Source organism: Caenorhabditis elegans, chromosome II, assembly GCF_000002985.6.
Source record: "Caenorhabditis elegans chromosome II".
Classification (NCBI taxonomy): Eukaryota; Metazoa; Nematoda; class Chromadorea; order Rhabditida; family Rhabditidae; genus Caenorhabditis; species Caenorhabditis elegans.
Window position 1 is genome coordinate 15145839 of NC_003280.10, and position 27065 is coordinate 15172903.

General features: G+C 37.8%; 7 protein-coding genes and 3 non-coding genes across 11 annotated transcripts; 3 read left to right on the plus strand and 7 right to left on the minus strand.

Moving 5' to 3' along the window:
* Positions 1-55: 55 nt before the first annotated feature.
* On the plus strand, positions 56-6110 carry Y53F4B.27 (MAM domain-containing protein). 2 transcript variants are annotated; one of them, NM_001027296.5, is made up of 14 exons: positions 56-206; positions 1110-1362; positions 2286-2442; positions 2808-2978; positions 3025-3111; positions 3849-3909; positions 3964-4041; positions 4097-4200; positions 4253-4381; positions 4427-4572; positions 5210-5325; positions 5372-5460; positions 5673-5828; positions 5877-6110. In NM_001027296.5, exons 1-14 carry the CDS (start codon positions 158-160, stop codon positions 6003-6005), a joined length of 1725 nt encoding a protein of 574 aa, NP_001022467.1. In that variant the 5' UTR covers positions 56-157; the 3' UTR covers positions 6006-6110. The 2 variants fall into 2 exon arrangements, with proteins under 2 accessions (NP_001022467.1, NP_001359689.1); NM_001373824.2 differs by lacking the exon at positions 56-206 and having other exon boundaries at positions 5877-6101.
* Positions 6111-7973: 1863 nt separating this feature from the next.
* On the minus strand, positions 7974-7994 carry 21ur-12457. The gene has a single exon (NR_051939.1).
* A 4347-nt stretch (positions 7995-12341) lies between these two features.
* Positions 12342-17776, plus strand: ptr-20 (SSD domain-containing protein). Its single transcript, NM_064713.6, has 12 exons — positions 12342-12413; positions 12848-13009; positions 13055-13135; positions 13235-13644; positions 13770-13881; positions 14164-14330; positions 14389-14468; positions 14520-14884; positions 15311-15583; positions 16029-16347; positions 16424-16659; positions 17326-17776. Exons 1-12 carry the CDS (start codon positions 12345-12347, stop codon positions 17632-17634), a joined length of 2583 nt encoding a protein of 860 aa, NP_497114.1. The 5' UTR covers positions 12342-12344; the 3' UTR covers positions 17635-17776.
* Positions 17777-17978: 202 nt separating this feature from the next.
* Positions 17979-18715, minus strand: gst-26 (glutathione transferase). Its single transcript, NM_064714.9, has 2 exons — positions 18567-18715; positions 17979-18517 (listed from the first exon to the last, which is right to left on the minus strand). The coding sequence occupies exons 1-2, from the start codon at positions 18703-18705 to the stop codon at positions 18027-18029; spliced, it is 630 nt and encodes a 209-aa protein (NP_497115.1). The 5' UTR covers positions 18706-18715; the 3' UTR covers positions 17979-18026.
* Positions 18716-19051: 336 nt separating this feature from the next.
* Positions 19052-19870, minus strand: gst-27 (glutathione transferase). The gene is made up of 2 exons (NM_064715.8): positions 19693-19870; positions 19052-19592 (listed from the first exon to the last, which is right to left on the minus strand). The coding sequence occupies exons 1-2, from the start codon at positions 19829-19831 to the stop codon at positions 19102-19104; spliced, it is 630 nt and encodes a 209-aa protein (NP_497116.1). The 5' UTR covers positions 19832-19870; the 3' UTR covers positions 19052-19101.
* A 182-nt stretch (positions 19871-20052) lies between these two features.
* Y53F4B.58 lies at positions 20053-20188 on the plus strand. The gene has a single exon (NR_051940.1). It is a non-coding gene; the product is annotated as an Unclassified non-coding RNA Y53F4B.58 (non-coding RNA).
* Positions 20056-20190, minus strand: Y53F4B.48. Its single transcript, NR_003421.1, has one exon. It is a non-coding gene; the product is annotated as a small nucleolar RNA Y53F4B.48 (small nucleolar RNA).
* A 165-nt stretch (positions 20191-20355) lies between these two features.
* On the minus strand, positions 20356-21568 carry gst-28 (glutathione transferase). Its single transcript, NM_064716.6, has 2 exons — positions 21416-21568; positions 20356-20923 (listed from the first exon to the last, which is right to left on the minus strand). The coding sequence occupies exons 1-2, from the start codon at positions 21552-21554 to the stop codon at positions 20433-20435; spliced, it is 630 nt and encodes a 209-aa protein (NP_497117.1). The 5' UTR covers positions 21555-21568; the 3' UTR covers positions 20356-20432.
* Positions 21569-22699: 1131 nt separating this feature from the next.
* On the minus strand, positions 22700-24023 carry gst-29 (glutathione transferase). Its single transcript, NM_064717.2, has 2 exons — positions 23873-24023; positions 22700-23245 (listed from the first exon to the last, which is right to left on the minus strand). Exons 1-2 carry the CDS (start codon positions 24009-24011, stop codon positions 22755-22757), a joined length of 630 nt encoding a protein of 209 aa, NP_497118.1. The 5' UTR covers positions 24012-24023; the 3' UTR covers positions 22700-22754.
* A 1301-nt stretch (positions 24024-25324) lies between these two features.
* On the minus strand, positions 25325-26078 carry gst-39 (glutathione transferase). Its single transcript, NM_064718.5, has 2 exons — positions 25934-26078; positions 25325-25881 (listed from the first exon to the last, which is right to left on the minus strand). The coding sequence occupies exons 1-2, from the start codon at positions 26070-26072 to the stop codon at positions 25391-25393; spliced, it is 630 nt and encodes a 209-aa protein (NP_497119.1). The 5' UTR covers positions 26073-26078; the 3' UTR covers positions 25325-25390.
* Positions 26079-27065: the final 987 nt, after the last annotated feature.

Genomic DNA, 27065 nt, shown 5'->3' on the forward strand with positions numbered 1-27065 from the left:
AGCCAGCGCAAACGTGTTTGCTGACAGGTATGACTATGACCACAGAAGCTTCTTCTCCTTTCGAACTTAACAGACGTCTTTAGCTGCCACCCCGCCCACTTCTCCGCGTATCCTTCACCGGGAGAAGGAAAGTTTTTTAAACGGTTTTGTATCTCAAATGAACTTTTATCTTCTGCTTTATATTTCGGCGTGTTTGGGAATAGGAGGTATGTTTTGTTTTATTTTGGTAGATGCTAGATTTGGCTTACTGAGAAAAATTAAAAATGTGCCAATTTTGAAAAATTTTGAAAAACATTTAAAAACTTGATTTTTATCATATACTGTCAAAATATCAAATTTACAATTCGAAATAAAACTTTAGATTTTAATTTTGGAAACTCTCTCTACTTAGGCATCTCATATCTAGGTTGTCTTTGGTTTTTAAAAAAAATCCTCAACTACTGAAATATAGAGAAACATTTGGACAATATATTGCCTCTAAAATTTTTATTGTTCAAGTTAAAAGTCACCAATTTATGTCCTGCCAAGTGACGGTTGTCAAAGAGGTGAAATTTTAAATTTTGCCAATTTGAACTTATATTTGAAATGTTGACATCTTGCCAATTTATCTTATCAGTTAGACTTTCTAGTTTTTATGCCATACTAAGCGGGCATATTTGTAAGATTAGGTGCGTGCCTGATGCCTGCTTGCCTGCCTACCTTCTGATTTTTATTTTAGCGATTCCTTCGTATTTTCGAAGTAGGCATGAGGTCCGATGTCTTGTAGGAATTTTGTGCATACGTGAAAACTGAAGTTTTACCAACTTGATCTTAAATTTGAAAAATTGGTATAAAATTTAGATGAAAAATTCCAATTTCCTAGGTCAAATCCTAGCGGTTCAAAATTTCAATTCGCCTAGTATATATATGCAAACTAAATGTGAAAACCGCTTTTTCTCCTCCGTCTCCCTTCAAAATAAACATCACACTTTTTATGAATCTAGGTCAATTTTGAAAGTGTTTCAAGTGCCCAAAAGATTTTCATCTCCGACTAGAAGCTTACGTAACATTGCAACACCCTATAATTTCAAGTTTTTCCATCCTTAATCCCCTAACAAAAAAACTTGCAGCCTTCTCAAAATCGTCTCTGGACTGTGATTTCTCTGAAGATTGTTGTTGGGCGACGACTCGAGAAGAAGAACAATGGGAGATTCAGAGTGCTGATGAGCTTGATTTGAATGAGTTTAGAAAGGTTTTTCTGGTTGGGAAAAGCCGGCCACCGCCATCTGGAAACTATGCGATTCGAGTGGAGAATAAGAAAAAGTCATCGTTGATTTCTTGTGCGGTTTGTAGTGCTTCCGGGCAGGCTACTGTAAAGTTCAGGTAAAAAATTTCAAATTTTCAAAATTTGTCCCAAACATTTCACAGAAAATTAAATAATTGTATCAGTATTTCTGTTCAACTATCCAACTTTAAATAGATAAAAGAGAAACATATCCGTTTCATTTTGATACGCCTCGTTTGCCACCGACATTCAATCGTGTGGAACGGGGAAAAGCCTGCTAAATGGATTGTATTTGAAAACTGTTAGCTGTGTTAGCTTTGGGAAAGGCAGAAAATGAAGGGTCTTAGAGTATAGTACGAAAAAATTTTAAAAAAATATATTAGTAATTTCAAAACTTATGGAAAATCGTTGCCTGCTAAAATTATGACAGGAAATTGCCAAAACTTGTTAAACGTTTTTCTAAGTTCGACAGAAAATTGCAAAAGTTGTACAGAAAGTTGCCAGACTTCAACAGAAAGTTGTCAAACGTTGGCAGTAAATTGCCAAACTTTGATAGAAAGTTATCAGAGTTTCACAGAAAGTTGCCAAACTTTGACAAAAAGTTGCTAAAGCTCGACAGAAAATTGCTCAATTTTGGCAGCAAGTTGTCTATCTTCGACAAAAAATTGCAAAAGTTATACAGGAAGTTGTCAAACTGTGGCAGTAAATTGTCAATTTTTGATAGAAAGTTGTCAACGTTTTGAACAAAATTTTAAAGTAAATTGCCAAACTTTGACAGAAGGCTATAAATGTTCGACAGAAAGTTGCCGAATTTTGGCAGAAAGTTACCAATCCTTAATTGAAAATTATCAAAGTTCGACTAAAAGTTGCCAAAGTTTGATAGAAACTGTCGAGTTACTAAAAATTTTCTACGGAAATTGACAGAATATAAGAAAAATTAATAAATGGCCAATTAACTCATCACTATTGAAAATCAAATTGTTCCCCATAACCACCTTATAAAATTTTTTTTATCTTTTAGACATTGGCAAAGTGCTAATGCAATGCTGAAAATCTGCTGGCAACTGGCTGGCGATGGAAGTCCAGTCACAGAAAACTGCCAGATGGCTCGGCATTCCAAGCAGAGCAAGCTGAATACTTACAAGTTCCACAACATTGAAAAGAGAAAGAATTTTAGGGTGAGAATATCTACCTACCTACCTACCTATGCCTACCCACCTATCTACCTATCTGCTTATTTACTATCTATCTACCAACTTATCTATCTACCTACCTACCTATCTACCTCCTACCTACCTATGCCTATGCCTACCTACCTATGTGCATATCTACTATCTTTTACTGCTAAGCTTTGGTACGGTGTAGTTTTGCGCACTTCACATCTATCAACTCGAACAATTTGCAATTTCACGGTAGGCACAAGGCAGACGTAGGCTGAATAAATTATCACTCTACATTCCTTCCAAAACCATCCTATTTTCCCAACGGAATCACCCAATTTGCCAGCCAATAAATGCGATTCCATCTCCCATTTTTTTTTCAGTTGGTGTTTATCGTGGAAAACGCGGATGCTGAAATGGATTCGGGCAACGAGGCGACCATTATCGTTGACCGAATTTCCGTCGACTATGACTCATGTGATGATCATGCCGCGACTCATGAAGTTCAGGGAAATGTGACCAAGAAGAGGACAAAGCACAGCAAGACGAGACAAGTACGGGGACAAGTTCTGAAAAACTGATAATCTGTGAAATTTGCAGAAGGCTCGGTCAAGTGTTACGTTGGAGAAGTTGGCTCAGAAGAATCAGAAAATGAAAGAAGAGCTCAAAAAACAAGAAGATAAACAGGTAAAACTTAAAACAATTTTGTGAGCGGAAAACGATTTTTTCTGGAAAATCAGCAAATTGGCGGAATTGAAAACTTCCGGCAAATCGGCAAACCGGCAAATTGCCGGAGTTAAAAATTTCCGACAAATCAGCAAACCGGCAAATTGATGGAACTGAAAAATTCCGTCAAATCTGTAAACCGGCAAACCGGCAAATTGACGGAGTTGAAATTTCCGGAAAATCAGCAAATCGGCACATTGACGGAATTGAAAACTTCCGGCAAATCGGCAAATCGGCACATTGACGGAATTGAAAATGTTTGGCGAATCGACAAATCGGCAAATTGACAGAATTGAAAACTTCCGGCGAATCGGCAAACCGGCAAATTGCCGTTTTGCCCAACTTGTCCGAAAAACAGTAATTGTCAAAAATTTTTCGTCAAATTGTAGTTTTGCACATTATTTTTGGAAATTTCAGAATTTCAATTTCAATCGGCAAAATTGTACGCGTACAAAAATTTTATAAAAATATCTAGGAAAAAAAAACTCAACAAGGCACAGTTTTACTGTTTCCGTCTTATAAAAATCCTCCTAAAAACTTCTGGCAAATTGAAATCCGGCAAACGATTTGCCGAGCTCGTCGACAGAAAAATTTGCCGAACGGTAATTGCCACCCACCCCTGGTTCAGATCCTGGGCAGCTAATAAAACTTCTTGCTAAAAATTCGGCATTATTCTTTAAAATATCCAATTTTTCCAGGCCTACCTGAAAAATGTCGATCAACAAATTGCAAAAGTTGTGGACGAGGTTAATGCTAAACGTAAGTTTTTCTGTTTTTTTTTTGCAATTTCTAAATCATATTAGAATTTTTCAGAAGTCGTAGCATCAAAGGCATCTTCCTCCGCTAAAATGGTGGTCCCGGCCTCTCCAAAACCTCCAGCTCCTGTAGATCGTATGATTTCGAGCAAACAATCAAGAAAATCTATAGAAAATTATATGCTTTTCAGCGTTAACCGACCTGCTGGGAAGTGAATTTGTGGACTTTTTGGACCCGAACTACGAGTCCAATGATGATGAGGAGGCGGCGGCAGAGGAAGTGGATTTTGATACTGTAAGCTTGAAGGACCTGAACTTTTTAATGATATTGGCAAAAATTATTTCAGAAAGAATCCAAATCTAAAATAATCCCGGCTACAACCCCTTCGCCTTTAAAATCTGGAACTGTAACCGGAAAACCTCCAGTGAAAATAGTGGAAACTTCCAAAAAATCCATCGATCCTAATGGGCTACCTGTAAGTTGAGCCTAAAAACTTCCAGAATGCAATGAAAAATTTAAGATTCATAAAAAGCTGAAACCAGTGGAGCATCTACCGATTCGTCCGATTTCCACGGAAAGTATCGTAAAATTCATTCAAAAGGGGAAGCCAATGCAAGTTCAGGCACAAAATGGAGTGTTCAGTTTGCCTTCTCAGCAGCATCAGCCGTGAGTTATCTTAACTGTAGGGGTACTGTAGTCTACAACAGGGGTTCACCCAAATGGGAAATCTAGAGAAATTTGGTTACTGTAGGGGTGCTGTACTTTCAAATTTGGGTGGATTACTGTCTTTTTGGTAAGTAGATTTAGCAAAAAAATCTGAAATTGTGAGAATACTGTAGTAAAAATGAATTAGGTTACTGTATGCTTACTGTATGGTTACTGTAGGATTACTGAGAGACTAATGTAGGGTTGCTATAGGGTTACTGTAGAGTGGTTATAGGGATACTGTAGGGTTACTGTAGGGTACTTATAGGGTTACAGTAGGGTTACTGTAGAATTATTTTGAAGTTACCGTAGAGTTATTTTAGGGTTACTGTAAGGGTACTGTTGGGTTAGATTAGGCTTAGTGTAGGGTTACTGTGGCATTATAGTTACTGTAGGGTTACTGTAGGGTCACTGTAGTGTTACTGTAGGGTCACTGTAGGGTTACTGTAGGGTTACCGTCGGTTTACAGTGGTGTTACTGTGTTGTCATTGTGGGATTATTGTATGGCTACTGTAAAGCTATTCTAGAGTTACTTTAAGGGTACTGTAGCGGTACTGTAGGGCTACTGTAGGGTTACTATACACTATAATTTTTCCAGAATCCCTATGGGAATCCCATCCACCTGTTCGACTCCAGGAGGCTGTCTCTTTGAAAAAGATTTCTGCGGATGGACTACACCGCCAGGTGTCACTAATAAGTTTCACTTGAAAAAAGGTTTAAATAAAGTAGAACGAAAAAAATAAACATAAAAATTTTTCAGTTCACATGTCGAGCTTCTCCGAGGCAATTGTTCCGGTTGGAGAGATTGCGGTAATGGAGACTGAAACGAAGATGACTCAGGCTCATACGGTTAGTTTGTAAGACTGGAACATTAGTTTTGGTGTGTCCTCAAATTATGTCTAGTTATCAGGAAAAAATATCGCAATTTTTTTACGGAAATTGTTTTGATCTACCTGGTGTTACCTTTCATAACATTTAAAAAATCGTAAAAATATTGAGTTTCGTGAGGAATTCGACTGTAAATGTCCTAAATCCGGTCTGGAATAAAACCTCAATTCCAGGTAATCTTTGACGCGTTGGAATTCGCCTCAGGCACCCGCCTTATTGCCTGTTGCCTAGCCAATGGACAGCTCACCTGCCCGTTCTCAACTCCTCATGAGCAAACAGGCATTCTTTGGCAGTTCTCGAAGTTTGAGTGCCCGATTAATACGTCGAAGGTATAATAGTACGGTTTTCTGCAAAAACTGACATAATTTAACTTCCAGATCGCTTTTATCTGCGAGAACTTTGGCCTAGCTGAAAGTATATGTGCAGTTGACAATATCCGAATTCATACTTCAACCGATGTATTCTTCCTGGAAGCATGCCAAAAAGACAAACTTCATAGAAGCTGATAATGCAAAAGGCCACGTTATTGATCTCAATATTTATTCTAATTTATTTTCCTATTTGTATTTATATGATAAGTTGTATAAAGTTATTATTATTATAAATAGGTAGTTAGGTAGGTAGGTATGTACATAGGCAGGCAGCATCAAAATTTTTGAAAATTTTAAACTCGACTTTCTCACCAAAATTTGACAATTTCAAAACTTTCGCTAATCCAAAAAAAATCGTCCAGAAAAATCTGAACATCTTGACGATTGATTTTCAAGCAAAAAATCGGAATTTCGGATGAATTTCAATTAAGAAATTGAGGTGGAAAGAAAAAATGTAACAAAAAATTTTGGCAATTTGCGCCTTGGAATCATTGTAATTTCTAATGATTTTTCCAATACTTCACTTTTTTTGGGATCCAGGACAACTGTAAGCTTATATATTTTTTAAACTAGAAGAACTTGCCAAAAAGCTTAACAGGGTTTCTATTCCAGAAAAAAGTCGGCTGTCGTTAACGGCTGAGATTTTAGCAGCCGACATAGCACGGGCACAAAATTTTCAGGTTCATCTACCGCTCTACTCCAACATCTTCAATTCATTCCCCTCTTCCCAACACCAATTCACATTCTAATTTCTGCATTTATTATTGAATGACCAAATTGTTCCTCCTCGGAGACAATACATTGTGATGTCACGGACACAATGGAAAGTTCAATTGTACCCCCCGATTCTCGGGAAGAATTTGTCTATTCTTTCGGTTTGCGGTTGTCAGAAAACCATATCTCTTGAAGTTTGAAAATTGTAGAAAACAATTTTGGGTAGTCCAATATTTTGAACTTTGCGCTCAATTTGATCGTTAACCATGTTATTAGACCCTTCTAAATAAACCGGTAATCCTACAGTAACCCTATTTCCTAAAACTTTTTGAACAGAAACAAAAAAAAATTGAGTGTCGTTCAACTGGAAAGTTATTTTAATTTAATTGTTCTGCCCTTCTACCCTCCGCTCAGTTACGTCAAGATGAGTAATTAAGTCTTTCTCTTGAATACTTTGGCAAATCATCAAAAACCGATCCATGGGAACTTTCACCTGAATCTTACCGTGGTTTTTATTCCGTAAAAAAGTCGTCGTCTGCCGGAAACGGCCGACATCTCACGGGTGTGCAAGGTTCCTGAAAAAAAACCCGTCAGGTGTCGGCCGCTTGAATGTCTACACGCAAGAATTTGAAATTATGATGAGATGCAATTGATTTAGCAGCCGACATCTTGTGGGTGGGGAAAATCTCATTTGGCTCTGAGAGGGCGTCTATCGCAAGTTAGACCCGTTAGACGTCAACATGAGAACTGAAGGTTTCAAAATTTTCCATGAGAACAGAAGAGCTAACTTTAGCAGCCGACAGATTACGGGCTGGCATAAATTCTTTGATACGAATTTTGCGTCTCAGGTAGCGGCCGACATTTTTCGGGTTGTGTAGAGCAACCCTAAATGTCTTAGATTTCCAGCGAGGTGTCGGCTGCTGTAATTGGAAAACCCGTATATTGTCGGCCGCTATTGATCCAATGTGGGGCCGCCAACACTATACACCTCCACACCTGTCAAACCGTGGCGCCGTTCATTGCTTCTTCTTCTTCCTGCCATTCATCCGCGCCGCAATCCACGAGATGACACCATCAATTAAACCAGTCTCTCTCTCTCTCTCTCTCTCTCTCTCTCTCTCTCTCTCTCTCTCTCTCTCTCTCTTTCTATATTATATTATTTTGAAAACTGTTGTGTTGTCTAAGAGTGTCAGGCAATGGTGTGTAGATATAGTTGTTTCTCTTTCATCTGCTTCTTCCTCTTCTTCAATTTCCCTTTTTCTTCCCTCTCTATTCATCCAACAATCTGCCTAATTCACATCATAGCGGGGCAGAAGCTGTGTGCTGCGCAAGTTGAATTTTCAATGACATTTCTCCTTGGCTTTTCCCTAATTTGAATCGTCTATCCACTCTATTTACGTTCCGATCCTATCTTCACCGTGCTTCTCACAGTCTTTTTTGAAGTTGTGTGAAACTGTAATGAAATGTAAAGTTGAAAGTATTTACTGAGAAAATGAAAACTGGAATTATTACGATTTATGTGATTTTCAAAACATTTCAAGATTTTTGATGTTTACAAAATTTTGTTTTGGAAAAAATTTCCCCTCGAATTCTGTGCTTTGAATATTTTAATATTTGAGCGCTAAAAAAAAGCAGCCGACATATCGCGAGCCCAAGCGATCTGGAGACTCGGGAGGTGTCGGCTGCAAGAAGTTTTCCAAAATCCACATACCTCGATTTTTGTCATTAATCAGAAACAATACAAAAACTACGAAAACTATGAAAAATCGTAAACTACACCGCAAAAAGTTGATAAATAGTTGGCTATAGAATGCTATTGCTATGGAATAGGTGGCTAGAAAATTTCATTTTTCTTAGTGTTTTTGAAAAAAATTTTTTTTTAACAAGTAGAAATATTTTTTATTCGCAAAATGTATTATGGAATAGCAGCAGCGGACATCTAAAGGGCCCCTAAGTAGTTACGGCCTGCGAAACGTCGGTTGCTCAATGACGCAGCAAACCTGAAACAGCAGCCGACACCCTGCGGGCTAAACTACCAGTAGATGCCCCGTGAGGTTTCGGCTGCTGCTCTGCAGGTTCACCTACCCCTTTCCCCAAGATCCACACCCGAACCAGTTCTGCAATAACCTCCCGAACGACTACTTATAATTTAGTGTTATTTTCATTGCCCTCTTTCAAAAAGTGTATATATAAATACCAATATTCGGCCACATTACACTCCCCCTCTCGATTTTTTCAGTTCAAAAACTATGGTTTTCCAAACTCGTTTTCTTCTGTGTGTCTAGAGAGATGGGAACATCTGGGGGCTGCTGTTATTATTTTTTTTCTTCTTCTCCTCCTTTTTTTACCTTAAGATTTAATTCTAGATAACAGGTGTCACAATCACCTGATGATCATTTCAATGTTTCTACAGTAATTCAGGAATCGGAAACTCCGCCCCCTTTTTTCTTTGATTTTTTATACGGCTGATTGATGTTTCAAAACATCTTGTTATCTGTGTGGAACATTGAACCCTGCCTAGATGATATTTAGTTTCTAATTTAATTCGATTTTCGATTTTAGCCCTAAAAAATTTTGCTGAAAAATTTTGAGAATTAGTAAAAAATTCACTCAGATTTCAACTAAAAAATAATGCCTACCTGTTTTTGCGCCTACCTGGCTACGTGCCTACGTGCCTGCCTACCTACCGTATTGATAAAAACCAGTTAACGGTTTTTGTTTTTGCTTTCGTTTTTTTTTTGAAAATATTTACATTTACATTATCTTCAAAATTCAATCAATAATCTCTCTGCGACATGTGTTCTTTTTTTCATCCGTAACTGTTTTTTATCATGTTATCGAAACCAGTCTAAATTCGATGCTTTGGCAGACACTGATTCCTTCTTTCTGTATATACATGACCCTCTTATCATATCTCTTTCATCCTGTTAACAAATCTGCCATCCTTCTCTTTTTATGATTATGGATGTTATTTTTGCTAAGGAGGTTTTTATAAAAACCAATTTTATTGATATGTTTAATTGAAAAGTGATAAGTTCTGTAGAGCGTATTTGAGATAGGCTCGCTGAACAAAGCAGCCGACATCTCCCGGGTCAAAAATGACCACGGTTTATTGTGGGCCACAGTTAACTGTGGGAGCCGTAAATTGTCGGCTACTCGAGTCTAGGACCTAAAATTCAAAATTTGTACTACTCTCGGATAACCTAAAATAGTTTCTATAATTATGGGTTTTTTTTGTTGAATCAATATGTTATTGTTTTTCGAATTATGTATATCATATCAATTTTTGCTTGAAGATCATTCTTTGTCAATATTTGTAAAAAAATGAATCATATGAACTTTTTTCAAAACCAGAAATTTCAAAAAAAAAACAGTGATGTTTGAATTTAGTGGGATCTCTAAAACTTATAGACATATTTTTTGTTTTAGTCTGTGATTTGGTGAGGATAAATTTAAAAATTAAATTTTAAAAAATTAAAAAAAAAGGAAATTATCATTTTTGTAATTGGCGATGTGTCCTTTGTGCCAGGAATTTTTTTTTTAATTTCCAAAACTTTTAGTAAAACAGATTACAACAAAGATAGTGTTTTATTAGTAAACTTACACACGGTGTGGATTTTTTAACAAAAAATCAAAAAAACGTGTTCCAAGAATTATAATTCATTCTTAACCATTGCGTAAAACGTGGCAATTTTTTGAGTTTTTAATGGATTTCAGCTGTTTTAATTCAGCCAAATTTCAGCTCCGTTTCAGTTTTTGTTCTTTTTTTTTTAAAGCTTATCAAAGTTGACAGCATCTTCAAGGAAGACATTGAAAATAAACTAAAACAGCACATTTTGTAACAGAGAAAAACAACGGCAAAGTATATGGATCTTGCTCCAGAAAAAGTCCTCTAACTGGCCACTGGGTTAACAACTTTTTTTCAAACTTTACCATTGTGATAATTAGAGATATAGTTACAATTCTAACATAATTTAAACAACTTTCTTCTCTGTTACAAAATGTGCTGTTTTAGTTTATTTTTAATGTCTTCCTTGAAAATACTGTCAACTTTGATCATCTTTAAAAAAAATGAACAAAAACTGAAACGGAGCTGAAATTTGGCTGAATTAAAACAGCTGAAATCCATTAAAAACTCAAAAAATTGCCACGTTTTACGCAATGGTTAAGAATGAATTAATTCTTGGAACATTTTTTTTTGATTATTTGTTAAAAAATCCACACCGTGTTACAATTAGCATAAAAATGTGATATAAACATGAGATTAGATTGCATTTTTAGGTTCACATATTTTAGGCCATTTTTTGGTTTTAGGCTCAAAAAAGTTATAGGCCACCTCAAAAAAGGGAGAAGCCTTCCAAGTTCCCTTGTTTCCGTCCCATTGTACCCAACCTCTTTGTCTCAAGAAAAAATTCTCAGACTTAATTAGCTTCAATGAAAAAACAGTTGAAGGTGAAAAAACGGGTTACGTGTCCGTCAAGGTGTTACGCAAGAATCTTATCGGGGACAGGGACACAGACAAAAGCTTCAGCAGCTGTTGGAGAGAAGGTGAAAAAATTAAATATTTGGTTTGAGAGAAAGTATTGCAAGACAGTACACATGTTTATAGCCATTCTTTTCTTTTTTGTAAGGCTGTTAGCTGCGTAGTTATGTGCGGAGGACATGGGCGCGGTGGTTCCGTGTCTTTTTACTACTACTATTTATTACTTGAATTCTCTGTTTCTCTTCTCCTAGACCCCCATTTTCACACTTTTGTCATCACCTTTAACCCTCCACAATTAAGCATTTCTTTGTTTCAAGCCAACAGTGTTTGTTTTATGAAGCGCCTCACTTTAAGCCAATGTATCTCAGCGGGGAGGGATAGGATCAAAAATTTGTCAACTAAGAAAATGTTCACAATTTAGATATGCACCCAACTTTCAACTTTGACATTTTTTGGAAAATTAGGAGTACGTCCCCAATTTTTAGAAAATTCTTACAATCTACCTCGGAAACTTTAAAGGTTTTAACTTATTTAATCATCAAAAGTTTTAAAAAAGGTTTCTCTGAATTTAGACATTTTTTTAAATTTTCGGTTTTTATTGGAAAAAAAAATTGTTACACATTCCTCAAAAGTTGGCAGCTCATTTTGAAAGAGCATGTAATTATTCCAATTTGCTCCCCAGTGCCGAGGATTTTACAAATAAAATTGTGTATAAAATAATGAAAGAATTTTCAAATTTAGGTTGTGAAATTTAAAAATTTAAGCCTTTAAAACCTAAAATCGTTAAAAAAAACTTTAAAAAAAGCCTTGAAAAAATTGTTCCCAACTATTTCAAAAAAATATCCAAACAATTCTTTATTACCGAAACTTAAGATAATATATTATAGTTGAACCTTATTACACATATGCAAAAATTTTGCCGCTCTTGTTGTGTCCCACCACGATTTGAATTATCGTACGTAAAACTAGAAGCATTCTTATTTATTATTTTTCTCGAAGACCAAAAACAAAGGATTCCTTTTCAAAACGATTCAAAATTTTCGTCAGTTCAACTTCTCTATAATCCTACCAGATCCTCTAACACTTTCCCCAATTCTTCTCCCAGTTCTTCATTTTCTTCAATTTTCCGCCGTCGTCTCGCTTCATGAGAGAATTCGTGTTGAGTCTTCTTTGTGGTTTCGGTTTAGCCTACTACCAACCTTGATTCATCGGGATTATTGCAGCAAATTCACACCATTGTATTTTTACGTTATAACTTGATACTTGTCTTTCAGAAAATGCGAAAATTGGAACGATTTTTCGACTGGTATGGGCAATTTGTGGCAAGGAAACCGTTCTTTTTTATTGTAAGATTTTCCGTAAATTTTTTGAAATTTTTTTCCCTCAAAAAAGCCCAAAAAACCCAAAAAAAACCCAAAAATTCGCAAAAATTTCAAAAAATAAATTTCTCAAAATAAATTGCAAGAATATAACCACATAAAAATTTCATGTTAATACGCTCAAGCCAAAGCCTAAGCCTACGCCTGGACCTAAGCCTAAGCCTAAACCTAAGCCTAAACCTATGCCTAAGCCTAAGCCTCAGCATAAGCCTTATCCTAAGCTTAGGCCTAAGCCTAAGCCTGAGCCTAAGCCTAAGTCTAAGAGTTAGCCTAAGATTAATGATCAGCATTAGCCTAAACCTAATCCTGGACCTAAGCCAAGCCCTAAGCCTAAGCCTAAGCCTGTGCCTAAAACTAAGCCTAGGAATAAGCCCAAACTATAACCTCATACAACTTTTCAGCTAATACCCTCATTACTCACAATTCTCTCGACATATGGATTTCTATCATTTCACACTCAAGACGACATTTGGGACATTTATGCACCGACAAATGGTCTATCAAGAGTAGAAGAAGCCGGAATTAAGAGGTTCGAGTATGCATCGGGATCTCATCATCATCGAGTAAGTCTTTTTGAAACTGGTATCTGAACTAAAGAAAATTTTCAGATGCAAATATTGGTGTCCAAGAAGAATCGGGGCAACATTTTGACCAATGAAGCACTCGGTGAAGTTTCGCAGGCTCATAAGGTAAGAATTAGGTGACGAAATAGATTGCAGGCAGCCTACCTGCCTGCATACTTGCCTACTTACTTGCCTACCTACATGCCTACCTACAATAATTTCCAGTTTGTCGCTGACAACATCACTGCCTTCGACGGAACCCGCCACATCGCCTACAAAAACTTGTGTGGAGTATACTGTAACGACAGTAACGCAGCAGTTCTCGCATTCCTCCAAGCCACTCTCAATGACACTTCAAGAAGCTCTTTCAAGTTGACATTCCCAAATGCTGAAGCTCTTCAGAAGAAAATATTCGTCGGTTATTCCCTTGGAGATTTAAAGATTGAAAAGGGTTATGTGACAGAGGCCAAGATGGTTGTACTGCATTATATGGTGGATACATCGATTCCGAATGGGAGAGCTCTTGCCACTGACTTTGAGAATAAAGTTCGGGCATTCTTCGCGTCGATTTCCGACCTATCACATCATATCAAGTACTCAGTGCTTTCACGGACAAGGGAACTGGAGGAGCAAAGGTAGGAACTTAAACATTGAAAACCCAACCGATTTACCTAAAATTTTAAATTGCGGTTACTTTGATCAAAACACATCATGTCTAAATATCTGATCAAAAATTTTAAATTAAAATTAGGAATTCCAGAGCCATCACAATTACCTCTCTACCCTTCCTTGGCCTAACAATCGTTGTGCTCACGTGTTTCATGTTGGTGACTCTTGTTCGATTCCCATTATACACCAGTCAGCATTGGCAGGTAAGTTGCTCACAACGACTCTACTGAATTCAAAACGTTAATTTCTAGAAATAAAACTTACAACTCGGAATTAAAGCTGTCCAAATTTCCTTTTTTTTTGAGAGGGTTTTTACAATTTTCATTCTGCCTTGCATTTTCTCAGGTCCTAGAAAAATTTAGATGTTTAGGTATAGCGTAAGACTAAGCCTAAGCCTATGCCCAAGCCAAATCCTAGACCTATGCCTAGGCCTAATCATATGCCTAAGCCTAAGCCTAAGCCACATCCTAAGCCTACTGATTCAGAGTATTGTTGGAGTCTTATCCCCCGGAATGGCTCTATGGACAACTACCGGTTTGCTATGGGGTATTGGGTACCCATTCAGTAACATTCTAACAGTTGTGCCATTTTTGGTGGTAACTATTGGAATTGATGATGCATTTTTGATTTTGGCCGGATGGAGACAGTCCACGTAAGTTTTGCTAGTCTGAAAGGCTTCGTCCCTCCGCTCAACAACATAATATTTTCAGAAAAGGAGAATCACTTGAAGTGCGACTAGGCCAGTCTGTAGCAATTTCTGGAGCCTCCGTGACAGTCACTTCAGTTACAGGTACCTTTCTCAAGCACCCCACACAATTCTAGACAAACCCTCCAATTTCAGATGTGGCCTGCTTTGCCACTGGCTTGTTCTCCAACATGCCAGTTGTACAGCTCTTCTGTCTATACACAACAGTTGCTCTAGCCATTGATTTTATATATCAGATGACCTTTTTCACGGCTTTAGTTGGCATTTTTGTGAGGAAACAAGTGGATATTGAGAAGGAATTGGTGAAGAATGAGCCAAAAATCGAGAAAACTAAGGAAGAAGAAGGCGCTTCATCTTCGTCGTTGGCCTCACTTCTCACATTTGTGCCGACGATTTCTCAGGAGGCTCATACCAGAAGTATTCTAGAGGTTTTCATCGATTTCTTGCATACTCCAGTGGCAAAACTTGCGGTGGTTTTGGCATTTATTGGGCATATTTTGGTGAGTCTTTCGGTTTGCCGATTTACCAGAAATGTTCAATTCCGGCAATTTGCCGGTTTGCCAATTTACAGGAAATTTTCTATTCCGGCAATTTGCCGAAATTGTTTAATTCATAGGATGCGCACAGTTTTGCCGATTGAAATTAAAAATGAAATTCTGAAATTTTCAACAAAAAAGTGCAATACCACAATTTGCCGAAAATTTCTGGAAATTTCCGTTTTTCGTGCAAACTCGGCAAATTGGCAACTTGCCGGAAGTTTCAATTTCGGCAATTTTCCGATTTGCCGGAAAAAATTGTTTCCGGCCCACTCCCGTGGTGCAACTGTCCAAAATAGATGTGTTAATCTTCGAACGAACTTCTCAATAAAAAAAAAACAAAATCATTAATTTTCTATCTAAAATTTCAATCTTTCCATCTACTTTTAGATCTGCCTTGCCCTCGTCTCTCATGTCAACACAAATTTTGACATGGAAAACCTGTATCTGGAAGACTCTCCGCTCACCGACATCTCCCGTCGCATGCAGAATTTCGTGTTGGGCGAGGCGTTTGTCGTAAACTTTGGGGTTTATCCGATGCCAGATTTTGATGATGAGCAAATTCGGTTGAAGTTTGAGGAGATGGTAAAGAGCCTGGAGACAATGCCAAAATATGGAGCAGGCAAGGAGAACACGAATTTGTGGATAAGAGAATATTCTAATGTAAGGGGGCTTTTGGAAATTTTGAAAGTTTCTCTAGCGAAGCTCTAGCTTCTCTATGAGAAATGTGCTCGAAAGTTGGAGAAATTCGCTAGAGAGGTTTTCCTGGTGTTGCCAATTTCAATTGGCAAAACCCTAGTGCCTAGAAAAATGGTTACTTTCATGTATAGCATAAGCCTAAGCCTAATCCGAAGCTCAAGCTAAAGCCTAATCCTAAGCCTAAGCCTAAGCCTAAGTCTCAGCAAAAATGAGATGTTTCTTTTCTTTTTTATTCTATTTCGAGAATTAATATTTTTTAATTTACGCAATCTTATTTGGATCTAGTTTCGTCAGAAAGCCTGTCTATAAAATTCTGAAATCTGATTTCCCAAGTTTTCCAAAAAAGTGTTGGGTCTCATTCTGTACAATTTTTCATAAGCTAAAAAATATTTGTTCTTCTCAATTTTAGGCAGTCGCCTTCTGGGGTGAAACTGAAGACTTCTGGCACAAAGAGGATATGGTTAACAACTATAGGGAATATGGAATGGACGAGAAATATGTCACTATGACAAATGACACGAATGGCGATGAAATTATCGATGGATTCTTCTTCACAATTACCTATCGCAATTTCACCAATTTCCTGGAAGTCGAGTCGTTTTTGGAGGACCGTCGGGATATTTTGAAGAATTATTCGACCTATTTCAAAGTATTTTCACATCATCCATTTGAAAAAGTTCCCACGGAAAGTGCAGCTTCAGCCCCATTCAACTTTATATCCACGTCAGGTAAAGAAACTCTAAAAATTATCGTTTTTTTTTCCGTACCAGAATATTAAAACTTCCAAATATTTGTTTTTTTCAGTATCCGCCGTCGTACTAATGTCCCTTCTAGTGTTGGTATTTATCATGAATTTCGAGGCAATTATTTCTGTAGCAGTGTCAATTGTATCAATATGTCTCGGAATAGTTGTGTACCTCCATTTATGGAATGTGAATCTCGATGCAGTTTCACTGATATCTATGCTAATGTCAATTGGATTTTCCGTGGACTATTCGGCTCATGTTTGCTATCACTACTTTGCTCATGTGCATGAGGATGTAAGGATTTTTCAGCTTAGTGTGAGGGTATCGTAGTGGTACTATAGTAGTACTGTATGACTACTGTAGGGGCACTGTAGGAGTAGTGTAGGAGTTCTTCTGTGGTACTGTGGGAGCACTGTAGTTCTGTAAAAAAATAGTTTCAAAAAACTTAATCTACAGTAGTCTAAAATACAGTAACCTGGGATTCCGTTTCTACGAGGAATCTCCGTTTCATAAAGAATCACAACACTAAAAGTTGTGTGTGGCTGACTTAAATTAGCTCTACAGTAATCCCATCAAGCTAAGCCACTTATTAAGACGCCCGAGCTACAGTACCCCTTACTGTACTGGCATTCTAGTCAAATACTATACTATAAAATTGAAACATGCATTAACCCTACAGTACCCTAATCTATGATCTTATTTTTAAACTATTGTACCATCACGTGGTGTCAGAGAGTCCCATTTCGGTTTGAAATACGTAGATCTACAAAAAATGCGGGAGTTGAGACGCAGAGATTTCAACTGATTTTCAACACATTTCTCTTGGCGAAATATCCCCGCATTTTTTTTGTAGATCAAACCGTAATGGGACAGCCCCACACGATGTTTACATACTTCACACTACATCCACCATACCAAACAACCGTACCCCATTTTCAAACCAACTTCATATTTTTCTAGGAGCAACTCTGGAGATCACATAACTACGCCGAGACTCGTGACCGTCTTCTAAGCACCTTCCGCGGAGTCGCCTGGCCAGTAATGCAGTCCGGGCTCTCCACGATTCTTGGCATGTTCCCATTGATGTTTGTACGTGCGTATGTTGTAGCAGTATTCTGGAAGACTGTGATCCTGGTCGGTATACTTGGAATGCTTCATGCTCTCATTCTGTTGCCAGTAATATTCATTTTAACGCATGACATTAAGCTCTTATTCCGACGGAAACGTGCAGTTGCTCCTACTCCGCATTCGATGGAATTGGCTTCATAGAGCGTTTTGTTGTAGTTTGTATGTTTTTTTGAAAACCCAGGGTATTTTCTTTTCCATTGATTGTATTATCATCTAATACGGGTTGTTCACATCTCCATTGATTGTTTGATAACATGTTTGAAATAAAATTTTCGTACTCAATAGTAAAACAGTACACAGCTCTATGTTTTAGGTTACATATGAGTATGAAATAAATGAAAAGAGTGGTTCGAAGCACTTGAGAATTATCTTCGGTACTCAAGCAGCACTGTTACTGTAGCGAACAGAACTATGAAATTTTTAGAAAATTAAATTACACTAGTGAATTTATATTCCCACAATAATTTGAATTTTTACAAGGAGATATTAAAACTATTTATTGTATTCAATTATCAAACAATTTACAACAAACTTTAGTACTGAGTATCTGGGCGAATCTCGACCCACTTCTTGATAGCTGGAATCGCATAGACCTTCTCCCGAAGAGCAACCAACTTTGGCTCTCCCGCTGGAGTGAATAACTGATTTTTGTCCAAAGTTGTGATGCACTCCACAACTACAATATCGGCAAAAGTGAGCCCATCTCCAACCAAGAATCCTGACTTGCTCTTCTCCAGGATCCCATTGATGATTACGAAGAATGCATCTCTAGCCGGAACGACATCTGATTGCATGATCTTTGCAATCTCCTCAGCTGGCTTTCCAGCGGCATGTGCTTTTCCGACTTCTCTGAAGGATCCCATGAAATCCTTGAATTGGTCAACGATGGCATCTGCCCAAGCTTGCTCTTCCGGGGTTTTTCCAGCATATCCAAATTTATTGGCAAGATAGCGGATGATTGCAGCAGATTGTGGAATTTCAAATCCATCGACGGATAGGACCGGGACTTGTCCGAGTGGAGTTTCTGAAATACTTACTTTGAGTTTAGTGTTTGCCACATATAAATGACCTACTTTCTTTCAGCTTTTCCCATGTTCCATCTCCATGGGTCATACGGAAATCCTCAAATGGAACATCGGCAAGATGGAAGAGAATACGAGCAGCTTCTCCGTAGCCACGAGCGTTGAAATAGGTGAGTTTGTAGGAAGGCATAGTGATCTGTCTGTTTTAAATATAGGTATGTGTGATAGTGTGATTCCGATATCAAACAATTTTTCGAAATAGCATTGGAAAAATGCAGTCTTTCCGCATAGTCTTATCAAATATTTGACAGAAAAAGTCAAACCATGATTAATTTTTACAAAGTATTTCAGAGAAAAATAACAATTTAAGGTCAATTGTACAATTTTAAAAAATGTATCCTGGACCATAAAATTTTTTTAACTGTAAAATTGAACAGAACTGAGTTTAGCTTCAATCTAGATAGAAAAATAAAGTTAAAAATAGAATTAACACGTTCAGAATTAACGTATTTGAAAATAAAATGAGATTACATGAACATAACATAACGATTTATTGAATTAATATATCAGCACATTTAAAACAAACCTAGTTCAGGGTATCTGGACGAATCTCAACCCATTTCTTTATTGCTGGAATCGCATATACCTTCTCTCGAAGCGCGACCAATTTTGGTTGCTCCGATGCAGTGAAGAGCTGATGTTTGTCCAAAGTTGTGATGCATTCCACAATCACAATATCTGCGATGGTTAGACCATCTCCAACTAAAAATCCGGACTTGCTCTTCTCAAGGATCTTGTTGATTATCACAAAGAATGCATCTCTTGCCGGAACGAGATCTGACTGGATGATCTTCCCGACCTCCTCGGCAGACTTTCCAGCAGCGCTTGCTTTTCCCACTTCTTTGATTGATACCATAAAATCCTTGTATTGATCGACGATAGCATCAGTCCAGGCTTGCTCCTCCGGGGTTTTTCCAGCATATCCGAATTGCTTGGCAAGGTAGCGGTTGATTGCAGCGGATTGTGGAATTTCAAATCCATCAACTGATAAGACTGGGGCTTGTCCAAATGGAGTTTCTAAATAGAAACAAAAAATAATGTTCAATTTCTGTCTTGGCTACTTTATTTCAGTTTTTTTTAAATTTTAATATGGCGTTTCAAGGTCGCTATTACTTACTGGCTTTGAGATTTTCCCATGTTCCATCTCCAATGGTCATTCGGAAATCTTCAAATGGAACATCGGCAAGATGGAACAGAATACGAGCTGGTTCTCCATATCCACGCACGTTAAAATAGGTCAGCTTGTAGGATGGCATTTTAGTTAAATGAAAACCACAACCAGACAGTTTTCTTGTGTGATTCTGCAAGCAAAATGATTGGGAAAAATTCCTCCGCAAAGTGTTATCAAACTGTCGTGGAGATCAATAAACCAAAAACCAAGAAATGGATGGGGGGGGGGGGGGGGAGGTGGGAGAAGAGTCAATAAAAATTCGGACGGAGAGTCAATAAAATCCAAAATTCTACTTTAAGTTAAAATAAAAAATGTCGAACGAGGTAAAGTGCCCGCAATCCAATGAACGATAATCGAAGGAGTGGACATCATTCCGTTTTCTATTCGCCTCTTCCATGCACTTGCAATAAACAGAACTTGCAAGTGTTTGGTAGAGAGGCGGTGAGAGGGCACGAACCTGTGGCAGTCGGAACGAGAGACCAACTCGTTATCCAGCAGGCCACGCGTGCACTTGGCAGAAACGGTGTTGTTGAGAATGATGTTGAGTGCGGGTTTTAGAGGAAGAAGGCAGCTGCGATTGAGAGGAAAATTGCAAATAAGAATGCAAATAGTGGTGCATTTTAAAAATTTATTCGAATTTGTAATTATATTACTTCATTGAACAAAATTTCAAGAAAATTTTCGATTTAGTACTGAGTATCTGGACGAGCCTCTACCCACTTCCTGATAGCTGGAATTGCATAGACCTTCTCTCGAAGAGCAGCCAAGTTTGGTTGCTCCGAAGCAACAAACAATTGATTTTTCTCCAAAGTAGTAATATTCTCAGAGATGACAATGTCCGCGAAGGTGATACTGTCGCCGACTAGGAATCCTGACTTGCTCTTTTCAAGAAGCCCATTGAGAATCTTAAAGTACGAATCTCTAGCTGGAATCACTACTTCAGAAGTGATCTTTGCAATTTCTTCCTGAGATTTTCCAGCGAAATGTGCCATGATACGTTCGCGGAATGATCCCATGAAATCCTTGAACTGATCAACGATGGCATCTGCCCAAACCTGCTCTTCTGGGGTTTTTCCAGCATATCCGAATTTGTTGGCAAGGTAGCGGATTATTGCAGCAGATTGTGGGATATCAAATCCATCAACGGTCAGGTAAGGTACTTGACCAAATGGGGCGCCTGAAAAAATATATATATGTGAGTAAGTATTTGGAGCATTCTAAAAATTTCAAAATTTTCAGAAATTTTCCAAAAAGCTCCAGAAGTTGTAAAAGTTTCTAGAAAAAAATTTTTAGATTAAAATTCGAATCCCATCCAAAACTTCATCGTGAAAAATAATGTTTTTTTTATTGTGAATTTCCCGCTAAAAAAGTTTCGAAACAATTACATATACATAGCCCTAAAACTATTTTATAAAAAAAATTGATTTTTCCGGCGAAATTTTTTAAATAATTTTTTGTTTTAATTTGGAATGCCTTTTTTACGAAAAATGATGCCTACAATTTTTTGAAAAAAATTTAACCCATCCAAGACCGTGTGCTCAGAAAATTTGGCTTTCCCATTATTGTCAGAACTTTTTTTAAAATTTGAATGCCATCCATAACTTCTTATCAAAATATCGCGCTATAATAAGATAGGCAGGCAATCGGTAGGCCCCAAATCTCCACTAACCGTCTTTAAGCTTCTCCCATGTTCCATCTCCGTGTGTCATACGGAAGTCCTCGAATGGAACATCTGCCAAGTGGAAGAGGATACGTGCGGCCTCAGCGTATCCACGAGCATTGAAATAGGTGAGCTTGTAGGTAGGCATTTTTGACAACTTTTCTGTAATGAAGTAGTATTTATACGCAAAAAAGGAAAACTGGAACGCCGAAAATAATTGGACAACAAAATAATCGCATCAATTATTTTTCTGTACAACTTTGCCAACCCTTTTTATACTATATGTTTACCGTCTATGTCTCTGCCTTCACGTGTGCTGGCAGTTGATGCTTGGTTGTGTTTGAACAATTTGAAACGATTGATCTTTTGCCGTTTCCTGCCACTTTGGTTTTTGGTTGTGGTTTTTGGTTTTGTTGAAACTAGGACTTCAAAAGCCTGAGCCTGAGCCTGAGCCCAATTTGACGGTTTGCCGATTTGCCAGAAGTTTTCAATTCCGGCAATTTGTAGATTTGCCGGGTTTTCGGAAAATTTAATTCCGCAATTTTCCGGTTTCCGATTTGCCGGAGGTTTTTAATTCCGACAATTTGCAGATTTGCCGATTTGCCGAAAATTTCAATTCCGGCAATTTTCTGGTTTGCCGATTTGCCAGAAGTTTTCAATTCCGGCAATTTGTAGATTTGCCGGTTTCTCGGAAAATTTATTTCCGCAATTTTCCGGTTTCCGATTTGCCGGAGGTTTTTAATTCCGACAATTTGCAGATTTGCCGATTTGCCGAAAATTTCAATTCCGGCAATTTTCTGGTTTGCCGATTTGCCAGAAGTTTTCAATTCCGGCAATTTGTAGATTTGCCGGGTTTTCGGAAAATTTAATTCCGCAATTTTCCGGTTTCCGATTTGCCGGAGGTTTTTAATTCCGACAATTTGCAGATTTGCCGATTTGCCGAAAATTTCAATTCCGGCAATTTTCTGGTTTGCCGATTTGCCAGAAGTTTTCAATTCCGGCAATTTGTAGATTTGCCGGTTTCTCGGAAAATTTAATTCCGCAATTTTCCGGTTTCCGATTTGCCGGAGGTTTTTAATTCCGGCAATTTGCAGATTTGCCGATTTGCCGAAAATTTCAAGTCCGGCAATTTGCCAGTTTGCTGATTTGCTGGAAGTTTTCAATTCCGGCTATTTGCCTATTTGCCAGAAAAAATCGTTTTCCGCCCACCCCTGATTTGTGGTCTCGCCCGTTATTTGTCCGCGGTCCCCGCCAAAATAAAATTGTTCTAATTGTAAGTATAAAAATAGTTGCATGAATATTTCTGAATTTATTTCAATTTATTCACAAAAGAAATCCAGAAACTAAATTAATAAATAGTATCTGGTCGAATATCCACCCAGCTTTTGATTGCCGGAATTGCGTAGATCTTCTCCCTGAGAGCTGCCAATTTCGGGTGCTCCGATGCATCGAAAAAATGAACTTTCTCCAGGTTGGTAAGACTTTCCACCACGACAATATCAGCAAATGTGAGCCCATCTCCAACGAGAAATCCTGACTTGCTCTTTTCAAGGAGGTTTGTGATGATTTCAAAATACGAATCTCTAGCAGGAATTGCAACTTCTGAGGCAACTTTGGCAATTTCCACATCCGATTTTCCAGCCTTTTGTGCAAGTTTAAACTCTCTAAATAGGCTCATGAAATCTTTGAATTGGTCCACAATAGCATCTGCCCAAGCCTGCTCCTCTGGAGTTTTTCCAGCGTATCCAAATTTATTGGCAAGGTAGCGAATAATTGCAGCAGATTGTGGAATTTCAAATCCATCCACATATAGAACTGGAACTTGGCCAAATGGAGTTTCTGGAAAAAATAAAATAGTTGGAAAATTTCAGATAAATATTTGTGATTGAAAATTTCTTGGGCCCGTTTTTTGACAAATACTTCAAATAGACTGTAAATTTTCAATAAGAAATTTTTGAACAAAAATTTAGGAAGAATTTCGTTTGATCTGAACAGTATACATTATTATTATTATTGAATACGTTTATTTAAACGTGAAAATAAGAGAAAAAAAAAGAGGAAAAATTATAAATTATAAATTATATTGAATATTGTGGAATAATACAGAAAAAGTGGGAACGGGTTGAGGCTTTGTTACATAACCTTATCATTTAATAATGTGTCCAAAAAATAGGGATAAAGTCTGTGTCTGATGAACAAAAGTTAAGAATAACTGCTACATAACACTTTTAATGGCAAACGTCAACTTTCAGCACGATTAGAATTTTTTTCAAATTTTCGACTAAAATAAATAGGATTTTCAAATTGAGCAAATCTTTTCCTACATTTATATAATAATTTTAACTTAAAAAAACCGATTATCATACAACAATAGGAAGTTTTGTAATTTGAACGTTGGAAATCAAACAAGGTTTCAATATAATTTACCAATTTTGAAGTTCACCTCTAATTGTAAGAAAAACTCACTGTCTTTAAGCTTTTCCCATGTACCATCTCCATGTGGAAAACGATGATCATCAAATGGAACTCCCGCCAGATGAAAGAGGATTCGAGCTGGCTCAGCGTAGGCACGAACGTCAAAATAGGACAGTTTGTAGGTAGGCATAATTGAACTCTTAAAAGCGAAAAGTTTTGGAAATCAGATTTGACTGTCTTCTTTAAAAATGAGAAATAAAACTAAATAAAGCACTTTCCAAACACATCTTTAAAAGAAAGTGGAAAATTCCATTATAAAGTTTTAATTCCATACTGTCAACACATTAATAAAAACGAAAGACGATAACAAAATGAACTTCTTGATTTCGATTTCTCGCTGAATGTAGTGTTAGTCGTCATTTCTTTCTTATTTTGTCAACACTTGTATGTCGTATTTTATGGCCGATGTTTGGTTTCATATTGACAGTTTTCTAGAGGGCTTTGAAAATGTTGTTCAACAATACCCAATTAGTTGTTCAAAACATAATTCGGGTGTGGTTTCAACACATTGACACCTTCTTTAGATTTATGAACCTTACTAATAGTATTGTTTTGTCTTGAAAGGATATATCTCGGTTTATTTCAAAGACAATGATGAAAAATTAATTACAAAATAATAGAAAATGATATAACAAATATTTTGTTAGTTGGCAACAGGGGTGTGCGGCAAATCTCAGAATTTGCCGAGCTCGGCAAATTCGGCAAATCTATTTTTCCAATATTTGCCGAGCACGGCAAATTCGGCAAATTTGCCGTGCTTGACAAACTCGGAAAAATTTGATATTTTTTGATGTTTTTTGTGAGCACCAAAACTACTGCATTCTTAACACACAACTGGTGTATGAATAAGTTCCGTGTGGTGTGTCTGCTTAAACATGAAAATAACTCAATTTTGTGTCATTTTACCAAATTTTTGGCGCAAAAATCAACAGTTTTGGTCAAAATTGTCCTGCCAAATTTTTGACGTGTGCGGCAAATTTCGAAATTTGCCGAGCTCGGCAAATTCGGCAAATCTACTTTTTTGAAATTTGTCGAGCTCGGCAAACGGCAAACTCGGCAAATTCGGAAAATTTGCCGCACACCCCTGGTTGGCAATCTTCTGATAGAATAACCGACAGCTGAGATATATGCTCTTAAAGTGAAACAACGAGGTGCAAAAAAACTTATAGAGGAAATTCGGTATGTTACACAAAATTATTGTTTTAATATACTTTAAAATAAGGTAAGCTTGGACTACATTTCTACCGTGCCTGCCTACCGCCTATTTTTTTTCAATTTGGAGTGAACTACAACGTTTGATGTTTATATCGTGCTCTCTCTCTCCTTATTCCCTAATTTCAAATACTTTAGGCAGGCAGGCTGGAATTTTTGTGCAAGGCTCCCTAAAACAATTTCTGTTGGATTGATGTCTACCATGGGTATGAACAGTTATTTTTCGGAATATGAATATCAAAAATATTTTATTCGGTTAATAAGGATTAAAGAAACAATTCCAAAATCAGATCAAATTTAGAATTGAGTATCTGGACGAGTGGCGACCCAGGTCTTGATGGCTGGAACTGCGTGGACCTTCTCTCTGAGAGCTGACAACTTTGGATGCTCCGATGCGGTGAAGAATTGGTTCTTCTCCAACGTAGTCAAGTTCTCCACGACAACAATATCGGCGAAAGTGAGACCATCTCCAACTAGGAATCCAGACTTACTCTTCTCAAGAAGCCCATTGAGAATCTTAAAGTACGAATCTCTAGCTGGAATGGCGACTTCTGACGATATTTTTGCGATCTCTTCGGCAGGCTTTCCGGAGCGTTGAGCCATGATGAGCTGTCTGAATGCTCCCATGAAATCCTTGAATTGATCGACGATAGCGTCAGCCCAAGCCTGCTCCTCTGGTGTTTTTCCAGCATAACCAAATTTATTGGCAAGGTAGCGGATGATTGCAGCAGATTGTGGGATGTCAAATCCATCGACAGACAGGACCGGGACTTGTCCGAATGGGGTTTCTGTAAGATTTGAGTTGTAGAAATAGCTAGCTGGTGGAAATATAAAACTAACTGTCTTTAATCTTTTCCCAGGATCCATCTCCGTGAGTGAGACGGTTATCCTCAAATGGGACTCCGGCAAGATGGAATAGAATACGAGCTGGCTCAGCGTAACCGCGGGCGTCGAAGTAGGTGAGCTTGTACAAAGGCATCTGAAATTAACTGATTATTAAGTAAGGAGTAGGGAAAGCTGTAATAAACTTAAAAGTTATGTATCAGGTTGTCCCATAAGTTTTTGTACTTTTTTTCAAATATTTTTCCAAAACTTCTAGAAAGTTTTAAAATTTTTTCATCGTAGGTCGTGTCAAGGTCGGGTCTTCCCCTTTCAGAAAAAATTCATTTCATCCATTTCTACTTTGCCACGATGACAATCATCAAACTTGAACGTCGAGACGTTAGATTGCTTCTTCTTTATGAATTTCGTCTTGGTCATTCAGCAATGGAAGCGGAACGAAACATATGCGGTGCGATGGGTGAGGGAGCACTCTCTTATAATACAGCAAAGAGTTGGTTTCAAAAGTTCAAGAACGGCGACTTCAGTCTCGAAGAAATAGAACGTTCTGGGCGACCGGTAGAGTTAAATGAAGAAGACCTAGTGAAGCTGGTGGAGGAAGAGCCTCGTCTTAGTCTTCGTGAAATGGAAGAGAAGCTTGAGTGTTGTCATAGCACAATTGCACGTCACTTGGGTCGCCTTGGTTTTACTTCAAAACTTGGAATTTGGGTGCCTCATGAACTTTCGGCATCACAGAAGCTCACTCGGGTCAACGTTTGTACTCAACTTCTAACTTTTCGTCGAAAGTTCGATTGGCTGAACAATCTGGTTACTGGAGATGAGAAGTGGGTGCTCTATGTTAACCATTCCAGAAAACGTCAATGGCTTCCGATCGGTGAGAAAGGAATACCGACGCCAAAGCCTGATCTTCACCCAAAAAAGATTATGATCTGTGTCTGGTGGGGTGTTCAAGGACCCGTGCACTGGGAATTGTTGCCAACTAATAAAACTATCACTGCTGATTACTATTGTGCCCAATTGGACCGAGTTGCAGAAAAGACCAACGGAAAATATGAAAAACTATATTTTCTTCACGATAATGCTAGGCCTCATGTCGCCAAGAAGACTTTCCAAAAGCTGCAAGATCTTGGTT

Bases quoted from the DNA above. Each gene is read 5' to 3' on its own strand.
- Y53F4B.27 (NM_001027296.5), top strand. From the start codon at position 158: ATGAACTTTTATCTTCTGCTTTATATTTCGGCGTGTTTGGGAATAGGA. The intron at 3,112-3,848 runs GTAAAACTTAAA...CAATTTTTCCAG, and splicing joins AAAAACAAGAAGATAAACAG to GCCTACCTGAAAAATGTCGA. The intron at 4,573-5,209 runs GTGAGTTATCTT...TAATTTTTCCAG, and splicing joins CCTTCTCAGCAGCATCAGCC to AATCCCTATGGGAATCCCAT.
- ptr-20 (NM_064713.6), top strand. From the start codon at position 12,345: ATGCGAAAATTGGAACGATTTTTCGACTGGTATGGGCAATTTGTGGCA. The intron at 12,414-12,847 runs GTAAGATTTTCC...ACAACTTTTCAG, and splicing joins GGAAACCGTTCTTTTTTATT to CTAATACCCTCATTACTCAC. The intron at 15,584-16,028 runs GTAAGGGGGCTT...TCTCAATTTTAG, and splicing joins GGATAAGAGAATATTCTAAT to GCAGTCGCCTTCTGGGGTGA.
- gst-26 (NM_064714.9), bottom strand. From the start codon at position 18,705: ATGCCTTCCTACAAACTCACCTATTTCAACGCTCGTGGCTACGGAGAA. The intron at 18,518-18,566 runs GTAGGTCATTTA...TAAGTATTTCAG, and splicing joins ATGGGAAAAGCTGAAAGAAA to AAACTCCACTCGGACAAGTC.
- gst-27 (NM_064715.8), bottom strand. From the start codon at position 19,831: ATGCCATCCTACAAGCTGACCTATTTTAACGTGCGTGGATATGGAGAA. The intron at 19,593-19,692 runs GTAAGTAATAGC...GTTTCTATTTAG, and splicing joins ATGGGAAAATCTCAAAGCCA to AAACTCCATTTGGACAAGCC.
- gst-28 (NM_064716.6), bottom strand. From the start codon at position 21,554: ATGCCTACCTACAAGCTCACCTATTTCAATGCTCGTGGATACGCTGAG. The intron at 20,924-21,415 runs GTTAGTGGAGAT...ATATTTTTTCAG, and splicing joins ATGGGAGAAGCTTAAAGACG to GCGCCCCATTTGGTCAAGTA.
- gst-29 (NM_064717.2), bottom strand. From the start codon at position 24,011: ATGCCTACCTACAAACTGTCCTATTTTGACGTTCGTGCCTACGCTGAG. The intron at 23,246-23,872 runs GTGAGTTTTTCT...TATTTTTTCCAG, and splicing joins ATGGGAAAAGCTTAAAGACA to AAACTCCATTTGGCCAAGTT.
- gst-39 (NM_064718.5), bottom strand. From the start codon at position 26,072: ATGCCTTTGTACAAGCTCACCTACTTCGACGCCCGCGGTTACGCTGAG. The intron at 25,882-25,933 runs GTTAGTTTTATA...CAAATCTTACAG, and splicing joins CTGGGAAAAGATTAAAGACA to AAACCCCATTCGGACAAGTC.